The sequence below is a fragment of the Anomaloglossus baeobatrachus genome, chromosome 4, assembly GCF_048569485.1.
Source record: "Anomaloglossus baeobatrachus isolate aAnoBae1 chromosome 4, aAnoBae1.hap1, whole genome shotgun sequence".
In the NCBI taxonomy this organism is placed as follows: Eukaryota; Metazoa; Chordata; class Amphibia; order Anura; family Aromobatidae; genus Anomaloglossus; species Anomaloglossus baeobatrachus.
In genome coordinates, this window is record NC_134356.1 from 519,518,833 (window position 1) to 519,535,524 (window position 16,692).

At 40.6% G+C, this 16,692-nt stretch overlaps 1 protein-coding gene across 9 annotated transcripts in view; it reads right to left on the reverse strand.

Annotated features, from left to right (window-relative positions):
- The window catches only part of PPIP5K1 (diphosphoinositol pentakisphosphate kinase 1), a 316,383-nt gene that overhangs the window by 17,019 nt on the left and 282,672 nt on the right, over window positions 1–16,692 (reverse strand). For 5 of the 9 annotated variants that reach the window (XM_075345875.1, XM_075345878.1, XM_075345874.1 and 2 more), the window contains one exon: window positions 4,955–5,134. The exons of the other annotated variants lie outside the window; for them this stretch is intronic. In XM_075345875.1, the coding sequence (XP_075201990.1) occupies window positions 4,955–5,134 (180 nt within the window). The remainder of the gene's footprint in view (window positions 1–4,954; window positions 5,135–16,692) is intronic. 9 annotated transcript variants of the gene reach the window in all.

A 16,692-nucleotide genomic window follows, 5' to 3' on the forward strand; every position in this document is an offset into this window, starting at 1 on the left:
CCTGATCTAATAGAAGGGCGTTACCTAATAGGCTGCGGGTTTGTGACTGTGTCATCTGCATGTGAACAGCGCTCTATGCAAGCCACTTGTGTGCAGTTTTATCATCTAGCAGTCACCTCCCCTCCATTCCATGAAGGTGTGTGTGTGATGTGCTTCTCCTGCACCTGTGATGTCTCCACTTAGTGGGGGTTTAGCTGTATCCTGCTAGAGCATCAGTTTTTGGCCAGGGCGATGTACACACTGCAGCCCAACTTGCTGTGAGTAATACTTGATTTTTGGAGGACATTATCCTCTTATTGTTGCTTTTTTTTTTTTTTTATTTTCATACTGTGTCTTGCTGCACGTTGTGCAATATGGTAGGTGACACATTTGCAAGAGCATCTGTGATATGTCGTCGTAGGTCCTGCAATATTGGTGGAGGGGTCGCATACACCTGCTTTTTGATGTGACCTCACAGAAAGAAGTCCAATGGGGTCAGGTCAGGTGAGCGTGGAGGCCACTCCATGCAGCCACCATCCCCAATGACTTGTAGGAAGGTCTCCATGAGGTATCGCTTCACGTCCGCAGCCTTGTGAGTTTTACATGTTCTAATCATAGTAGCATTTCTGTATGCAAGGTGTCGATTCGTATTGAATTGATGATGCCCTACAACTTTGTAATTCCCTTTTTTTGTCTATCTCGTTTTGTTTACAAGATAAAAATACTAACTCCGTTGATTTCCACTAAGGGGCGCAATAGGTGGTTTCATTGCGTAACGCATGGCTACTTTACTATACCTAGACAATACTTCTATGCCTATAGCTGCCGCTGTTCTCAAGTTAATGGCGGTGGACAGGATATGGGTGGACACACTGTATAAAGCCAACAGCAATCTTTATGGCCAGCATCAGCTTCTGGATCTACACCAGTCTGCGAAATTCAAACTAATAAAGGGGCTGTCAACATACATAATCATGCTCTCTCCATATTAGTGCATATAAATATAAATGGCATAAAGGGCTTGCCTGATAGGATTCCACTTATGTGAGAGAATAAAGATTATCTCTGCAATTGTGGCAAAGAAATGGATGCTACAAACTACAAACCTGGTTTCCCCATGCATATTAACTCTGCTACTTCCTATGCATGACCAACAACGATCAGTACATCACTGTAGAGAATGAATACTAAAAAGGCGTTGTCTTTGATTAAATAAACTCTTTAATCTGGTTTTGCTCATAGTTTATACAGCCCCTAAAACATTACTACTAGTGATGGGCGCGCGTGCTCTCCACTGCTCGTTACTCGATCGAACATCGGGGTGCTCCGACGTGACGAGTATTGAGTATAATTAGTTGAGTATAAGTTAATGGGAAACGCAAACATTTTCAAACTCACATACTCGAGGATCGAACGAGTAACGAGCTGTGGCGAGCATGCTCGCTCATCACTAATTACTACAAAGGTAAACCCAGAAATGTAACATACAACCCATCACAACACAATTTTATGCATACAACACAGAGCAGACTTGTCCATGTTCAAGACATATTTCGATGCATGCACAGAGATTCATACAAGTTTATAACACCCAGTATTTTTTATTTATTTCCTACAGGTCAATTATGAATGCATGCAACACAATGTTGTAGGCACTTGTATGATTCATTATTTGCTAATGACACACTAAAATGCAAGCAATTACTGCTATTCATTGTTTGGAGAACATGAACATGTAGATTCTGAATTTTGCAATAAATGACTGGATCGGAAATCGGTAACAGTTTAGCCAAAAATTGTTCATATGTAACCAGCTTACAGTTCATGTCAAAGTTGATGCCTAAAATCCTGATTAAGCTCTCACACAGCAGGTTTTGTACAGGATTTTAATGTGTCTTCTTCAGCTAAAAGTAAAATGGGATATAAAATAAATAAGGACAGGTAAATCTGAATTGAAATGCCATATCCCTTGTCTTCTCACAAAACCCAAGTTGCCACCAAATTGAGATTGTATTTGTAAGCGGAATTTGGGAGAGACAGCTGAAGGAATGTTCGCGCTAACAGTTACTTAACGTGTATGAACACCATAAGGCTAGGCCATAACAGTTTAGTCGGGGGGTTGACTCTAAACACCACTACACTACAGCTAAATGAATTGAAGCCTTGAGTTTATACAGGGTACAGTTGCAGTCCATTTTATAGTGGATGGGTTTGGTACTATAACTCAGTCCTATTCACCTGAATGGGGTCAAGTTGCAGATAGCTGCATATCAGATGTGACCATTATAAAATGTACAGAGAGGTGTCTGGTAAAGAAAGTGGATGTAGGCAATTCCACAGAACTAATGCCTCTTCAATGGTGAGGAAAGGACCATTAATAGCAAGATCTCAGAAGACCCCAATATGTATAGGCCATTAATAACAAAATCCCAGAAGACCCTGATATGTATAGGCCATTAATAACAAAATCTCAGAAAGCTTCAATATGTATAGGCCATGAATAACAAGGTCCCATAAAACCCCGATATCTATAGGCTATTAATAACAAGATCCCAGAAAACCCTGATATGTATAGGCCATTAATAACAAGATCCCAGAAAACCCCGATATGTATAGGCCATTAATAAACAAGATCCCAGAAAACCACTGTAAGTGTATTTTTTGCATGGTTCGAAAATGTCATTAGCACCCCCTTTTTCTAAGCACTTATGCCAAAATCATCTGGTTTATACTTTACTGCCTGAGAACATCAAGACACAAGACAACGTTGTTTGGATACCCATGTATGTATGATCACAAAAGTACCCTAGTTTAAAATTTAATTGCAAACACAAGTTCTTTAACAGTTTAGTCACATAATTATCTATTCCATATATTTTCCAGAAACGTTTCCAGACTTTAAAGGACCCATTTACTGTTCTTGCACAGGAGCCCTCTTCTGTCTGTGTCCACCAGTGATATGGTTAGAAGAAGAAAATTTGTACACCTCTACTTTCATTGAGACAGCTGAAGTTTTGATTTTACAATGCATCAGTGTGAACCTAACCATGCATTTCAGATAGCAAATTGTTCAGGCAACAGCTATCACTCTGCCCCCCAACACACATGCACACCCTGTTCTGCCAATCATACATGTGTTCTGAATAGGCACAGGAGAGTAGGTGGCAAGACACTTCAGGAGGTATCTAATTTTGTTTAAAGACAAAAGGATTAGGCATATTAAAATCCAACATGCCCATCCCTTTTTTCCCCCAGACATTTGTCAATGGGAGGGTATTAAGACTCCACCATACCAATTAAAAGGTTGATCAGTCCCATCAAAAACTGCAGATTTAGGCAATATAACTCTAACATGTATGGACACCATAAAGGACTATCAGCTGTGAGACTGTAGAAGAAATAGAATGTGTTTGCTACATCCAGCACATGCAAAGTTGACTATACTGGTGCCTTGTAACATTTTTTTGCTACGGAAAATAATAGGTCAATAGTAATCATGGGAGTCCTGATATTAGAAAGAACAGGTCAGTTTTGGTACAAAAAACATGAAGAACAGGCCAAATGTATGTCATTGTTCTCCAATAGATTATATAAAAGATAGAAAGTTGCCTAAAGCTCACATCTGCATTTTTCTGAACTCGATGTAAGAGCAAAATGCTCAAAAACTACTGAAAAGAAATCTGCAAGATAATGATCTTACAGCTTGATGCAATCTTTTATAGCTGTACATGTCCAAAGGGATGCTAAGCTACTTTTCATTTTTGTTAAAAACTTTACAGTATACAGATAGTATAAGATAACAGTGGTGGAAAGTACTTGTCTGTACAGCACTAAAATACATTTTTTATTCCAGGTTGTTAAAATGTGACTATGCAAAACTAAGTGGAAACAGGGTATCTTCAAAACAAAGTTAAAATTATGGGAGAGAAAAGAATAAATAAGATTCAACTAGTAACAGTTCAATACATCACTAAGTTTTATTTGAGGTTTGCATTTGTAGCTTTAGAGGTGTCTTGTTAGCAGCAGCTATAAGCTTAGTTGTTGACCTGTCTAATTGTAGTGGCCACCTAATCTGTCTCCTTACCTATTACTTCTGAGTAGTGATGGACGAGCACTAAAATGCTTGAGTGCTTGGTACTCAAATCTAGAAGTTTGGACGGGCTTGGCTCAAGTACTGTGCATAGCGGAGGGCAATGGAGGACAAACTCAAGCATTTTTTCCAGAATCCAACTCATATTCTATCTTTCCCTTCCCCCCTTCCCTGGGGTGGGGAGTTGAGCACCTGCAAGACACTTGAACGAGTACAGAGCGTCTAGAGCACCCTGATGCCTGATCGAGTACCAAGCGTCTTGAGCACCCTAATGCTTGATCAAGTACAGAGCGTCTAGAGCACCCTAATGCCTGATCGAGTACCAAGCGTCTTCAGCTTGCTCATCACTACTTCTCCCCATCCTTGTATCTACATAACAGACCTCACATGTAAAAATGAGTGTGTGAACAACTGGAGGTCTGTCCATGGCAATCAATCAGATAATTAATATATAATTCTAATAAAAGATGAAACATTATTGGTTGCTTTTAGGCAAGTGTTTCATTCTATCTCTGCTATGTTTTATACACAAGGGCTCATTATGTTTCAGTTTACACCTGTATTTCACATTTTTGTTAAATGTAAAATAAATGCTAGTCTCAAGCTATGATAACAAACACAGCAACCAAGCAAAGCTCTCAAGTGCAGACGTAGAACTTGAGAAGCAATAAAATGACTCAATGCAACACAAAATGCATAGGAAGCAAACCACTGGAAAAGAACACTGGGGTAATAAATGCAGGTTAATGACCAGACAGACATTTATATGCTTGCTTTGTGGTACGGGCATCTGAATATTTCTCAGAGCACTTTGCATTCCATAAAGCAAACAGCGGAACAGTCTCTGCCCCCATAGCTGAAGGCACAGCGGCAAGCGTGCAGTACCGTAGAGGCACTCCAAATCGTCCTGGCCCGATATCAGCCAGTTCTTGAAGAGACGGAGATGGTAGTAGCATTGGTGCAGGTGGTGGGCCATGGCCCCATCGAGATAGATGTTCCGAGACTGAGGATATTCAGAGGAAAAGTGACGCAGCAGCTGGGCGACCTCGTGGTCTTCCAGGCATTCTAGAGAAAAGTGGCCCACAACAAGCGACAAGGAAAAAGAGAAGCGTGAGGATGGCAAGATGAAAAGAAGGGTCAAAAAGAAAAGCAAAATAAACATGTGACGAGGCATCTGGCAATGTGTACAGCCTTAGATGGAGGATCTTTGCATTCCATGCTAAAAGAATAAAAATATTCAGAACTCATGCAAATTCTTCAGAGAACTAAACATTGTTCAGATTACTTAACATGTCTTTTCTATTTACTCAGTCTTATAAATTTGGGATATTATGAAAACAAAAACAGCAAAGCAAATCTATTCAGTTCATGGCAACGAATCCTTATCTAACCTGAAGTAGTAGTATAGTAGTATACAGAGATATGATCTAAATTTTGTACACAACAATAAACAGAATCAATTTTGTGGTTATTCATTTTCTATACACTTAGCACTGGAAAAACATGACTAATTGTACTTCATTTGTTCCTGGAGACTGCATTAGTAGATGACATGTAGATGGGAGATGTTGTGTGTCCAGGTAGGCCGCTACAAGGGACCTGCTGTATATATATATATATATATATATATATATATATATATATATATATATATATACACACACACATAAATGCATACATACATTGATTCAAGTCTAAAAAGAGAAATAAAGTGGTCACTCCCTTGAAAAATGTATTTATATATGTTTAAAATAAGAATGTATACAGCTTATATTTGTAATAAGGCAAGAGTCACACTTGTAAGTGAACTGAGCATGATTCGTATGAGTCTCGTATCGCATCAGCCGGCATGACCTGATGCTCTCTGGACAGGAGCGTCTCAGCTGCATAGAAATGCATGCAGCCGACCCACTCCTGTCGGAGAGTGTGCGGCCGTGCCGGGGTGACACCATGTGAGACTCGACAAGTTACTCACAAGTGTGAATCTGGCCTAAGAATGGTGCCCATATCTCAAGCTATCAGTGCCGATCCTTGGTCTGACAAAGCGGTGTGTGAAGGGTGATTTCCAACTTGCTAATTTCCACAGCCGATGCATAGACAAGGAAGGGAGTTGGCTTAGGTATTACAATTTGTCAATAAACCAACCACCTTTACATTTATCACTAGTTATCTGACAACATAAAAAAAATCTTGAACAAAATACTGGAAACTGGGATCAAAGCTGATTCTGAGGGATTGGGACACCTTTCTAAACAAACATTTTTTGGGGCACCTTTCTAAACAAACATTTTTTGGGGCACCTTTCTAAACAATAATTAGATCAGTTATATAACTGAACTAATTATTGATTGATAATATTCCTGGGACCTTGGGCCCAATTACTTTACCACCTTTCTAAACAAACATTTTTAGGAAGTTGTACATGTTTAATATTTAAATGTATTTGAAGCTATGTTTTGAAACTGACAAGATTATAAATGAAATTAAAACAAAATAACTGACAGCCTGTAAATACTTTTTTTTTTAGATTTCTGAGCTAAAATACAACAATTGCTATTGACACACTGGTTAGTTAGGATAAAAAAAGACAAATGTAAAATGCGACAAATTAATTTTGCATGAAGTATGATGATAAAATGCAGTTTAGTGTTGCCTCTACAACTTACAGTTTCCAGGTTAAAGCTAATGTTCAAATTAGTCATGTGAAAGTTTACACATAAGTCAATTCTTTTTTTAAGGAGTGTAATTTATCTTAGGAATGCCCAAGTTCAACACGACTTTCTAGATTAATGGAACAGCCAAATATATTGGAATAAGGAGTCAGATTGTATTTGACAAAATTTCAATTAAAAGTATACCTGAGAGTATGCATATCAGTACACAATTCAGATGTCTATCCTCAATTAGCAAAGTGAGTGTTCTATGCTTTTTTGTGTCTTCATCATTTGTAAGCTGCACACTCAAGTTAAGGCCCCTTTCAGATGTCCGTGTTTGATCAGGTACACACGCCGCGCATCGGTATGGTCATATGTGTGTCATACGTGTGACATCTGTGTTTGCATACGTGTGACATCAGTGTGACACGTACTGGAGAAAACATGAGTCTTTGAAATAAAATGATTTTCTATATTCACCTGTATCCAGCGCTGTTTTCTTCAGCTCTGCTGTCTCCTGCTTCTGACCCCCAGTCATTATATTCAGTGATTATTCACTGCACTGAGGACCTGGAAATCGGAGCATCGCGGGGACGGTGCTAGGGACAGCGTCACCGGTGACAGGTGAGTATCCAGCAAGTAGTGTGTGTGTGCAGTGACGTCCAGAAGTTCCCAATGAACTCTGATGACATCCTGATGGCACCCGCACTATAGTGGGTGTCACCACGGTGACTTCATGGGAACTCGAATGACCACCTAGAAGTCATTGCACACACAGACTGCTTGCTTGCTGAATACTCACCTGTCACCGACGATGCTGTCCCTGGCGCTGTCCCCGTTGATGCTATCCTCGGCGGTGCTGTCCCCGTGATGCTTCGGCTTCCAGGTCCTTAGTGTAGTGAATAATCAATGAATATAGTGAGCAGCGGTCAGATGCAGGAGACAGCAGAGCCGAAGAAAACAGCGCTGGATACAGGTGAATATAGAAAATCTTTTTATTTCAGAGACACGTGTTTTCTCCGGTATAGGTCACACTGATGTCCCACGTATCACATCAGTGTGTGATCCGTGTGACACCCGTGCTGTCGGAGAAAAAACAGACATGTCTCCGTGTGTGCATGAGGAGCCATGAGGGCTCGCACGATCCGTGTGAAAACACGGCCGTGTAAGTAACTCCAGAGAATAACATGGGTACGCGTGGCATCCGTATTAAAAACAGATGTCACACACACCTGAAACACGGACGTCTGAAAGGGGCCTAAAAGTGATTACATGAAAGTATTAAAAAAAACACTCATCTACTGAACTCCCACTGCTTCTCTGTACTGCTGCCAATGTCCCCTAACCACTGATTGGCGACAGCAGTCATGTTCTGTACAAGCTGGAATTAGAAGCTAGGAGACATTTTCTTCCAGATCAGACAAAACATGACCACTGCAGCCAATCAGTGCCTACTGAATGTAAGGCTATGTGCGCACACTGAGTATTTAGTTGCAGAAATTTCTGCACCAAATCTGCATCTCTATGCAGAAAAAAAGCACCATTTTGGTGCGTTTTTTCAACATGTTTTCCATGCATTCTGGGGTGGAAAAACACTGCAAAAATGCTGAAAAAATTTGCATGCTGCAGATTTATTTCTTTATCAAATCTGTAAGGGACAAAAAGCAACATGTGGTCAAAACTTCAGGATTCTCATTGACTTTGCTGGCATAAGATTTTGCATGCAGTTTTATGACCACTTTATAAAAAATAGTGATAAAAACGCACTGTGCGCACAGAGCCTAACTAAGGCCATGTTCACTCATTCAGTGCTTGACACCAGTATTTGTAGCCAATTCCAGGAGTGGGTAAAAAATGCAGAAGTGGTGCCCGTGTTTCTACTAGGCTGGAGTCACACTGGCAAGTGACTGCACGGCCTGCAGCTCTCAGTTCTGGAGCGTCTCAGCTGCAAAGAAAAACATGCAGCCGACCCACGAGTGTTCGGCTGTGGCGGGTGATGCGATGTGAGACTCGGCGAGTCACTCGCAAGTGTGACTCCGGCCTTATACTTTTCCTCTGATTGTTCCCCGCCTGGTTTTGGCTTACAAATACGGAGGTAAAAAACCTCACAAAATACTGAATGTCCGAATGTGGCCTGAGTCATCTGTAGCCCTTGCTGGAAGAGGAAGCCAGGAGACCAGTGGAGAATGCTGGCAACAGAACGGAGGAGCAGCGGGCATCCAGTAGGCAGTTATGTATGTAGTAGTATTTTTTTTTTTTTTTTTAAAGAGAACCTGTGATGAGAAGAAAAGATATTGGGTTAATTTGCATGTTAATATCATTCTAAAGCCTGGCTACCAGAAGAAAATGAACTTTATTCCTCCTGGTAGCCTCCTGCTTTCAGTCATAGAAGTGCAGCTGGAGCAGCTTCAGTCACTGCTCATTACATAGTGAGAGGTGGCTGTAACCGGACCCCTGGTATTGACTGACAGCCGGCTCTACACTGATGTACTGCTGAGCTGGCTCCAAATCAATGCTGGGGTCCGGTTAGAGCCACTACACAATATGTACTGAGTGATGACTGAAGCCAGAGGCTGCCGGAAAGAATGAAGTTAATTTCTTAATTTCCTCCGGTAGCTGGGCTTTCAGTTCAGTGATCACACAGCTTTAGATCGCTACTAAACTGCTGATTAACATAAAATCTGCAGGTTAATACAATAGCATTTTTGAGCATGACAGATTCCATTTAAGACAATTTTGGATCAATTTTAAATCTTAAAAAAAAAAGTAATGGACAACCAAATAAAACAATGTACAACAAATAAAAAGAGACTTGACCCATTGCAGCCCGTTACTTCCTGATTAAATAATTTGAATCTTACCTAAAACTTTGTTCCCATATGCAAAAATGCTGCTTTTTTCCCCACTGCATTTTTTTCTGCAGGCGTACGTTACACCTGCCTCTCTGCATTTTGAGACTAGTGACAGATTAAAGACTTTAGAGTCCTTTTCATGCTACACTCTCAATAGTAAATGGATTTCCTTTCCTTTAACCCTATGACAGCCAATGTCTCTTTGCTTTCCAGCAGCTTCTGAATCCTGGTCAGGTGTTTCTAGTTTGGACCATTCCCAGTCCCTTTATAAACCCTCTGCTACCAGCAGAGGGTGCCGGTTATTCACTTTGCCATTTGGATGCTGGGTCTCATAAAATAGCTATGGCGGCTGCAGTCGTGGTGCTGACTGAAGCAGTTTGCTGTAGTGCTTTCCCCCTGTCTGTCTTCCTTCCCTTGTGTGTTGTTTCAGTGCAGCGGTAGGACTAGCATCCCTTACCTGCCCAATCCCTAGCCAGGGACTATTGTAGGGTCTCTCAGGAGTTTAGGTTTCTGCATGGTGACAGATTAAGAACCCGTATAGGGACTAGCTAGGAGTGTAGGGTACAATGTTAAAGTGTCCCCGATGTACCCCTTGTTTGTCATAGTGTAACCCTTGTTGTTGTCTGTTTTGGTTTACACCGGACCTTCCCTAGTCCACATCAAAATACAATCTAGCAATCTGATCTGATTGTTGCATATTTTTTTAGTGGGGGGTGCAGATTTGAAGCAGTGTTTTTTATTACATTCTTGAGGGCAGAAACCCTGGAATTTTGCAATTAAAAATACAACCGGATATTTTCAATGTGTTTTTTTTTTCATTCAAATTCACCATAGAAGAGTTTTGGGGGGAAAAAAAAAAGCAAAAATTGCACAATGAGCCTGACTTTTCATGAAATTCCATGCACTTTGCTTGAACTGTTAATGCAGATTTTCTGCACAAAAAACAGAGTGGGAAAAACTGCAGAGTTTGCAATACAGGGCAAGATAGCTTAAAGAGAACCGGTCACTACTGTTTTAGTGTCTAAACAGATGCCAAAACCTTTTACAGCTCTCGTTATACATTACACACAATTGTTTATAGTCTCCGAATTCCCCCTGTACACCCCCCAAAAATGGCTTTTGAATTGTTCCTGCGCTGTATGTAAATAGGATGGTCCACTCCGATGGGAATCATTGCTACAGTGTCTGTGCCTCCCCTCTGCTCCTAATGTCCATCCTCTGGGTTTGATTCATGTGCGGGCATATCATAAAACACAACTGCGCATGCTCCGTCATTCCAGCTCTTATCTACTGGAACCAGTAAGGCAGAGCAAAATGCGCCTGTGTAAGCAGTGATGCTACTGTGTGTGACGCGTCATACTTATCAATCAAACCCAGAAGACGGCTATTAGGATCAGAGGCGAGACACAGATGCCGCAGCAATGATACTCATTGGACAGGACCCTACGATTTATATACACTGCAGAAGGTATTTTTGGGGATATACATGGAATGTCAAAATTGTCTTACGGACCTTTATGATTATTTAATAAAGTCCATTACAGAAAAAGCATACAAAAATGTTACATGTTTGAATTTGATATAGGTAAAAAAAAACCCAATAAGAACCCTCAAAGATTCAAATAAAAGGAGATAGTGACAGTAAAACCGGTTAACCCGGAGGAAAACATCACTTGAAACGCGCGTCGGGGCTCAGTGGTATACAGGACTCGTGACCATCTTAAGGTATAGTGCCCCGATAATGATTTATACAGTTTGGATTTATTTATACCTTTTTGGCATTTTTTAATCCTGGGGGTTACCTTTTACCGGTATAAACATCTAGGTTATATACAACTTTTATCACTAGAATATGGTCACTGCACCAGGCACTTTATAAAACCTGATAATCCGCGGCTAACATTTGGGAAATTGATCCGGTCCAGCATTTACTTTTCATATTTATTCTGTATATGATATTTTTAATGTTAAAAATTAATAAAAATTTATATTTTATATTATAAATCTGTCACTATCCCCTTTTATTTGAATCTTTGAGGGTTCTTATTGTTTTTTTTTTTACCTATATGAATTTATTATAGCGGCATTATGTGGAATATTTTGATTATTCATGTTTGAATTTTCTTAGGAACTGAATCAGAAATGTTTAACATGAAACACTTGTAACACAAAAGCAAAAATGAGAATGTGATGGCAGATGAGGAGCTAATGATATATATGACAACTGAAGGGCTTATTCTGAGAGATGAAGATTAAGTATTATGGAACATCACATTACAGATAAAATTCTACTGCATCATATCTCAACATTTTTGGTTATACAGTAGCAAGGTCACAAAAGTTAGTAGAAGTAAAAAAAAAAAAGTAAAATTAAGGGGGCAAAAATAAGGATAGTCTAAACCCACTGATAAAAGCACAAATAACCGCTATTTCCTACTCTTTGGCCTGACACCAGAATGGATCTTATTCACATCATTTGCCCTGCTATAGCTAAAGTAGCGAGAAAAAAAGGGACTATTTAAACTGTTGTACTAATTACTAGACCCAAATGTACGTAACATTTTGCCTAGATGAAACTGTGTATGATTGCATAAAGTTGATTTTTTTAAAGATAGATTTTGGACGTAAACAAAGTTCTTATGGATTTTAAATTTTGCTATGTATTCCTCATGTTTTTTTTTAAGTGTTTTCAATAAGACATAGAATCCCATTCATGTGCATTGCTATCATAATGTGATATTAATGAAACAGCCTCAGCGTATGACCATGGTCTTCAAGGGCATAGAAATTAGGAGGGTTTACATGGAACAAACAAAAAAAAACAAAAACAAACATCTTGATGTTCTTGTAGTAAATTACCGCTTCAGTTACCTTTATTTCATTTTTAGCTTCCCTCAACCCATACCTGTGGATTGTTATTCATTATATCCCATACTTCCTCTCAGCTTTCCCTCTGTGCCTCTAGATGACATTTCCCAAGAAGCAGAGCTGTATCTGTCCCATTGCTCACAACCACCAGCCATGAGTGCCTGCTCACTCAACCAACAAAGCATCAGCTAGAAACTTTTATAGTCTCAAGATGGACAAATTGATGCATATAGTTTCTTCATCCTAATACACCCACTGCTTCATCCAATATATCCTTCAGTCATGTGCTGACATTGGCACCACACAGGCTCTGTGTGCTGTAGAGGGTCAGAGTCCAGCCAAGCACCAAGCCCTCTAGCTAAAGTCACAAGCTAAGATTAATTTTTCTTGTTCTGTGTAGAACCTGCAAGTCATTCTTCATCCCCTCAGTCTCTGTAAAACTTGGCAAAGGATAATAGCCACTAGAGATGAGCGAACCTGAAAACTTAAGTTTACTGTTTGTACCAAGCTTGGACTTTCCTAAAAAAACAAAACAGTATTCGAGTTGAGATCGGGCGCTTTACGCATGTTCACCACTCGAGTGAGCACCACTGTGCTGGGGTACGCTCGGTGCTCAGGCCAATACGAGTGTCTGAAGAGCTCGCACTGGAGGTAACAACAAGGTGATCAGATGTAGTGTGCACCCCCCAAAAAAAAACAACACCTCACCCACCCTCCCATGGAAGTGTTCTGTTTATGGCTGCCTACATGTGAGCAGAGACCCCAACTGCCCACTTAGTGGCTTATATTGGGGTTCAGGTCAAGTCCAGGTCCAGAACAGAACTTTATCTAAAATCCGGCTGAACCCGAACGTCCATGGGTCTACTCATCTCTAATAGGCATGTCCATTCCCCATGACTGACATCACCATTCACAGCACACTGTCGAGCTGCTGGCTGAGCCATTTAATCACAAACAGGGATTCTCTGTACTTTGAACAGGTTGTAGTAGGCAGTAAGGGTAAGTTCACACAATGCGTTTTTCGTGGCGTTTTTCTTCGGCTGCGTTTTTGCTCAGAAAACTGCATGACTTTGCTTCCCCAGCAAATTCTATGAGTTTTCATTTTTGCTGTCTGCACACAGCGGTTTTTTTTAGCTGCGTTTTTGTGGTGCCCACAAAAACGCAGCATGTCAATTTTTTTTTTTCGCTTTTCACTGTGTTTTCCACCCATTGAATTCACTGGGATGTTCAAAAGCGCAATGAAAAATGCAAATTGCAAATATAGCTGCATTTTAGTGCGTTTCTATGACTAAAAACAGAGCTATAAACGCAAGTGGTGGGTAGTAAAGTAACATGTACAGGAAGAGGATTCCTTCTGTTGGTAAACACAGAAGCGTGGATCCTCCCGATCCCGCCACTGCTGCTTCCGCCTCCCCTCCGGCGACATGTTCGCTCCCGTGCGGCGCCACATCTGGACGGGAGGTTGAAGCAGCTGCGAAAACAAAAGTGAACAGTAGAAAAAAAAAAGTCACACTCACCTGTCAGCAGACTCCCGGTACATGTCCGCTCCCAGCTCCTCTCCCGCTACTGCCACCCCCGCTCCGGCTGTGTGCAGACTCCTGAGCACGTCCGATAGCTGCAGGACCTGGCGGTGATCACCTGATAAGGTCACCTGATGCGGCACCTGACGCATCAGCTGATCGTAAGTCTCGCGGTGACGCCGGCTTTTTACCGCCCGGTGGCTTAAATTATCAGCTGATGCCATCAGGAGACTGCATCACTGATTACTGGCAGCTCCTGCACCGATCGGACAGAAGTGTGTAGATTTTTGGGGTTTTTTTTGCACTGATGCATCAGCTGATTGTATAAACGGCTTTTATACAATCAGCTGATGTGTGATGTGATTCAGGCCCTTGAACCTGACACATCATCTGATCGCTTTGCCTTCCAGCAAACCGATCAGATGATATTGGATCCGGATTGGAGGGCGCTGGACCCTTGACCCAGGATTACTGTGGAGGAGGGGGGTTCTTTATTTCAATAAAGATGGAGTCACTAATTGTGTTGTGTTTTATATCTAATAAAAATATTTTTCTGTGTGTTGTGTTTTTTTTAATCTTTACTAGAAATTCATGGTGGCCATGTCTAATATTGGAGTGATACCATGAATTTCGGGCTTAAGACCAGCTGATAATATACAGCTAACCCTAACCCCATTATTACTCAGTGAGCCACCCGGCATCAGGGCGGCTGGAGGAGTTGGATACAGTGCCAGAAGATGGCGCTTCTATGAAAGCGCCATTTTCTGGGGTGGCTGCGGACTGCAATTCGCAGCGGGGGTGCCCAGAAAGCTTGGGCACTCTGCACTGCGGATTCCAATCCCCAGCTGCCTAGTTGTACCTGGCTGGACTAAAAAATTGGGCGACGCCCACATTTTTTTTTTTTTTTAATTATTTCATGAAATTCATGAAATAATTACAAAAAAAAAAAGAGCTTCCCTATATTTTTGGTTCCCAGCTGGGTACAAATAGGCAGCTGGGGGTTGGGGGCAGCCTGTACCTGCCTGCTGTACCTGGCTAGCATACAAAAATATGGCGAAGCCCACGTAATTTTTTTGGGGGGGCAAAAAACTCCTGCATACAGTTCTGGATGGAGGATGCGGAGCCTTGTAGTTCTGCAGCTGCTGTCTGCTCTCCTGCATACACTATTGGATGGAGTGTGCTGAGCCTTGAAGTTCTGCTCCCCCTGCCTCTCCCTCAAGCATACAGTCCTGGATGGAGCATGCTGAGCCTTGTAGTTCTGCAGCTGTCTGCTCTCCTGCATACACTAGTGGAGAATGAAGAACATATTGAAGAAGGAAATGACATCAGACATTTGTACTTTTTTTTTAACAATCTTTAATGGCATTGTTCACTGATAAAAAACGCATATAAACGCAATGAGCAAAAACGCAGCAAAAAAACGCTCCAAAATGCGGTAAAAACGCATGCGTTTGCCGCGTTTTTTTGCCACGGGTGCGTTTTTGTGCGTTTTTTTGCAGCAAAAAGCACACCAAAATACAGCGTCAAAAACGCAGTGTGTGAACTTAGCCTAAGAGGCTTTAGGTCACATCACCAAATGACAGCTCATGAACAGAGCATATATTTAATAGCAAGTAAATGATGAAGTTTCCTCTTTTTTTTATGGGATTTACAATGTTTAACCCCTTCACGACAGGGACAATTTTCATTTTTGTGTTTTTGTTTTTTCCTCCCCCTCTTCTCCAAGTCATAACTTTTAGATTTTTCTGTTCACAGACATATGAGGACTTGTTTATTGTGGGGTGAGATGTAGTATTGAATGACACCAATCAAAATTCCAAATGTGGAGAAATTGTGAAGAAAAAACCCCTAGAATGCTGATATGATTTTTGGAAATTGTTTTTACTGTGTATATTTTGTGCTAAAAATGACCTCGCAATAGGATTCTCCTCATTAGTACAATTTCTACGATACCAAATGTTCAGTTTTCTTTATTATATTATTGATACCATTTTGGGATAGATATGACATTTCACTTGTTAAAGCAATTTCATTTAGTATTGCAGTGACCGAAAAAACAATTTTGGATTTCTTTCTTTTTTTTGCTTACAGTGTTTATCGATCATGGTCATTTTTCTCAGATTTTGATAGCTCACACTTTTCTGAATGCGGCGATATCACATTTATTTTTCAATCTTTATTTTAATGAGTTAAAGGGGTGTGATTTTTCTTTTATAGATTTTTGAAAACATTTTATTTTAAATTTTTATTTTTACTGTTTTTAATAGTTCCCTTAGAGGACAATAATCTGGAATCAGCTGATCGCTTGTGCTGTATATAGTATTATTAACTATCTCCTTTGAAGCTCGGACACAGGAAGGTTTCATAAAAGTGCTGCTATGACAAGCATAAAGGTCTTCAGCAAAACCCCTGCTCTGATAGTAACTCATCAGTGATCTGCGATCACGTTATAGGTGTGTCGATGTGCACTTAAAATAGCACGCCCCCATGCTGCCGCGTGTTAAATCCCACTGTCAGAGTTTGGCAGCGGGATTTAACAGGTAAACAACTGCAGGAGGTTTCAACACACAGCCATTACCTACCGAGTATGGGGCGAGCTCACCCCAACAACCCACAGATTTCATCAATAAGATATAATAAAAACTTTCTGATTACTTGTACGATTGTATGAAATATGAATTAAACTTTAAAAGGGAATAAATGATCAGAATATATGTTTTTAATGTGGT